At 37.9% G+C, this 3,712-nt stretch overlaps 1 protein-coding gene across 3 annotated transcripts in view; it reads right to left on the bottom strand.

The window, feature by feature from the left end:
* nrg1 (neuregulin 1) overlaps positions 1-3,712 on the bottom strand; it is a 41,177-nt gene that overhangs the window by 15,445 nt on the left and 22,020 nt on the right. For all 3 annotated transcript variants that reach the window (XM_014002776.1, XM_014002777.1, XM_014002778.1), the window contains one exon: positions 2,257-2,359. In XM_014002776.1, coding sequence (XP_013858230.1) covers positions 2,257-2,359 — 103 coding nt within the window. The remainder of the gene's footprint in view (positions 1-2,256; positions 2,360-3,712) is intronic.

Here is a 3,712-nt window from a genome sequence, read left to right as displayed (position 1 = left end):
CCCCCCAATTGAAACCTAGAAAATTGCAAAATTTCTTTCAATAAGGGAAAACACTTTTAAAGTTCTGGATCTGGATTAATTTACACATCCATTTACAGCAATAAATCTGAATACTTTATTTGTTTAATTAAAGTATTCAATGCTTAGTTTATTGTTGAGCAGGTAAAGGAATCATATTTTTGGCCCTCAAGTCCTTCTGATTTTATGATTTTGGCCCATGTGACAAAACGTTTGGACACCCCTGATCTAAAACATGCAGAGTAATGCCCCTTTGTGAACCAGGATTGGGGACCACTTCAATTTCTTCCACAGCAGCATCACCTTATATATACGTAAGGTGATGTTGCTGCGAAAGAGATTGACCTCTAAATGTCCTTGTTGCAGTAGAGCAAAACTCTTTTGTCATAAGATTTGCTCCTATTTAACTGATTAAGGGTCGGCCATGGTACTCTTTAGTTTTAAGAACTTGTACAACATTCTTAGTAGAGTCAGCTCTAGGGTCCTTGTTTTTAACATTCCTCATCTGGTGAGTGCAAAGAGCGTAGCCTCATCACTACTGCCTTCTCCTCTGGTATTTAGACGTGCAAACTGGAGCTCAGAAATAAAATGAGTGTTCACAATTTGACTGTTGACAAGGTGTGAGAGGAAATATGAGGGGACGTTGAGTGTTTGAGGGTGTTTCGTGTGGCCGGAGCCACTGGAGGAAACTTCTTTCCTCATTAGCTGAAACTTTTAATAAGCATTCAGCTCACTGACTGCCCAGGTTTCAGTCTGACCTCTCTTTATTTCAAATTTTGTGATCACTAATCCTTCATGTTGGTCTACGTGCTCTTCTGCTTTTTACAGTTTTCTCTAATCTCTATCAGCCTTTTTTTAATCTTTCTCTGCACAATGACACTTTGTTTCTCACTTGAACACTTCTTTTTTCCACTTCCATTGCCAGTTTTTGTTTTTCAGGTCACTGGTCATTTGGGGCTTATTAATGAGAAAGTGCCTCACTTTTCTGGTAGGGATGGGGTTCTCCACTCAGACACTAAGTATTCTGTCACATAGTCACTCATGGCATTGATGTTATCTCCATGATGAGTGTCTTCCAGTCTGTGGCTTCCAAACAACCCAGTTATTTGATTTCACTTCCTGTGATCACCTCATCATGCTCTCCCTATGCAGAGCAGCTGACATTTGTATACATTTTATGGTTTATTTTATCTGGTGGAAAAACTGACAAATTGTTTTAAAGTAAAAAAAAATGTACCAGAAAAAGACTTAGTTGAAGTCTCCATGTTTTTCAGCATTATAGGTAAAATATGTGGTGCTACAATAATCATATATGGGAAATTTAACTGTGAAACCAGTCAATGATATTATAATAACTTTAGTAGTAATAGAATAAATCTTAAGGGGTAATTCATTATTAACAAAAATCATTATAAATAAAATGATTATGCTAAGAGTGTTGTTTTTTTAAACACTTTTTGTTTCACATCTATTTTTAGATGAGTCTATCAGAGGAAAGAAAAACTTAAATGAGTAGGTGCACCTAAACGTTTGACTGGTCCTTCAGATAAGAACAAATACATCTTTAAATTCATGCAACATTAATATGGTTTATTTGTAGTGTTAGTGGTTACTTTTAAATTAAGATCTAATTAATATATAGTTCGTGCTATATTAGTTAGTGCCATTAGTGCTTCAAAATCCCCAAATCTCACTCAGCTCATTTTTAAAATTAAATCTCATTTTGAGCTATCAGCAAAACTTACAATATTGTAAAAAAAAAAAAACCTGGAAAGGCAATCAGTGCTTGAACATCTCACTGTTCCCTGTTTTTTTGTCCTTTTTCAGGACAAGCATTTGAAAAATTAAAAGCTCAGATGTACAAATAGCCTCACTTAAACTTGAGTTTGAAATGTTGCTGTTGTATCTGTTTTTCAACTTCTTTTTATTGAATTCACACACGGATTCATTAGGCATCACGACTAATTTACCTGTTTTAGTGATCAAAAGTGCTTCACATACAGTAGTTTAGTGTAAGAAAAGAGACTAATGTGTTTTCAAGCTTTTTTAAAACTAAAAATGTGCAACGCTTTGACAACTGCTGTGGGCTTTGTTCTGATTTTAAATACTGTACAAACACATGGGTTTCAGACAAAGCAGTTAAAGTCAGAGTGGGCTGAAAGGAGAGATGTGGGGATTTTGGAGAAGTATTTTTCATCTTCAAGAATAAAACAAACATAAAATCTTAAGATTATTTACTTTGTTTTGCAGTAGGCAACCACGCACATGATTCCAACCACTAGGAGTGCTATGCAGATTCCTGATATTGTTAAAATACGTTTTTGATACAACTCCTCAGCTTCTGAAAAAGAGGACAATAATTCTTTAAAATGTCAGGTCTACAACACACAAACATGTATCTCAAACCTAAACCCAAACAGGAAGAGAAAGGAGTGTAAGGATGGATTAACAGCAACAAACACCCAACTACTGTAGTGTAATAAGTCAATTTAGATTAATGAGATGACTGAAATCAAGTCAGTTGAGGTAGACATCCATCCGTTTTCTTCCACTCATGTTTGGTTGGGTTGCAAAGGCAACAGGTCCAGGAGGGAAAGTCAAGACTTCCTTCTTCACAGTAACACTCTCCAGATCCTCCCTGGGGGTTCCAAGGTGTTCCCAGAGAGGAAACAGAATCCCTCCATGAAGTTCTGGAAATGCCCTGAGATGTCCTCCCTGTAGAACCTGCCTGTAAAACCTCCAGAGAGAGAGGCATTCTAGAAGTATCCTTATTTGATGTCCAGTCCACCTCAACTGACTTCTTTGGATGCAGCCGACACCCACATGAAAAACATACTCCCACCACCATCACCCACCTCCAAGCCCTAAAACGGAACCTGCAGAAGCTCATTTCACTTGTTTGTATTCAAGAATTTATTGTTTTGGCCAGTATCCACATCTCATGACCTTAGGTGGAGATTGGAAGATTATTGGACCAGTAAAGTTTTGTTTCTCTTTCTAGCTCCTTCTTTACTGTGACAGATGGAAACAACATTTTCATTAGTGCAGATGAGGTCATATCTATTGATCCATCCCCTGTTCCATCCTGCCACTGTCGCTAGTGACTAAGACCCGTGGATTCTTGCATTTCTCCACTTTGTTTGAGACAAAGACTCACTCCAACCCAAAAGGGGCATTCCACTTTTCAAAAAAATTGATTCAGATTTAGAGCTGTTCATTCTCATCCCAGCTGCTTGACCTCTGGGCTGCAGGTTGCCCCATGCAAGCTGGAGGTTGTGATTCAAAGATATCAACAAAACCACATGATCTGCTCATGATCTTCATGATGACCTGTTTTTAGACACCACTAACAAATTGGGAGACAATGGGGCAGCCGTGACAGATTCAAACCCACACTAGGAATGAATTGAACTCAGTGTAGAACGCAGACAGCTTTTGCTTCAGACCAAACACTCCTGCACCCCACAGTATGCTTCAAGGAACATGGTCATAAATATTTTCCAGATTCACAAAAAAAACATGTAGACTGGAGAGTCAAACTCCCATAAACATCTCAGCAACTCTGCAAGGGTAAAGATCTGATGTACTTTTCAACAAATGAATAAAAGCCACAATGTCCTGATGCATCTCAGTAATCCAGGTAAAAAATCAAAAGGAAAAAAAAATTGTATAGCTCCTCTGGACGGGTTCTTCT

Source organism: Austrofundulus limnaeus, unplaced genomic scaffold, assembly GCF_001266775.1.
Source record: "Austrofundulus limnaeus strain Quisiro unplaced genomic scaffold, Austrofundulus_limnaeus-1.0 Scaffold15, whole genome shotgun sequence".
In the NCBI taxonomy this organism is placed as follows: domain Eukaryota; kingdom Metazoa; phylum Chordata; class Actinopteri; order Cyprinodontiformes; family Rivulidae; genus Austrofundulus; species Austrofundulus limnaeus.
This window is presented reverse-complemented; position numbering and strand designations above follow the sequence as displayed.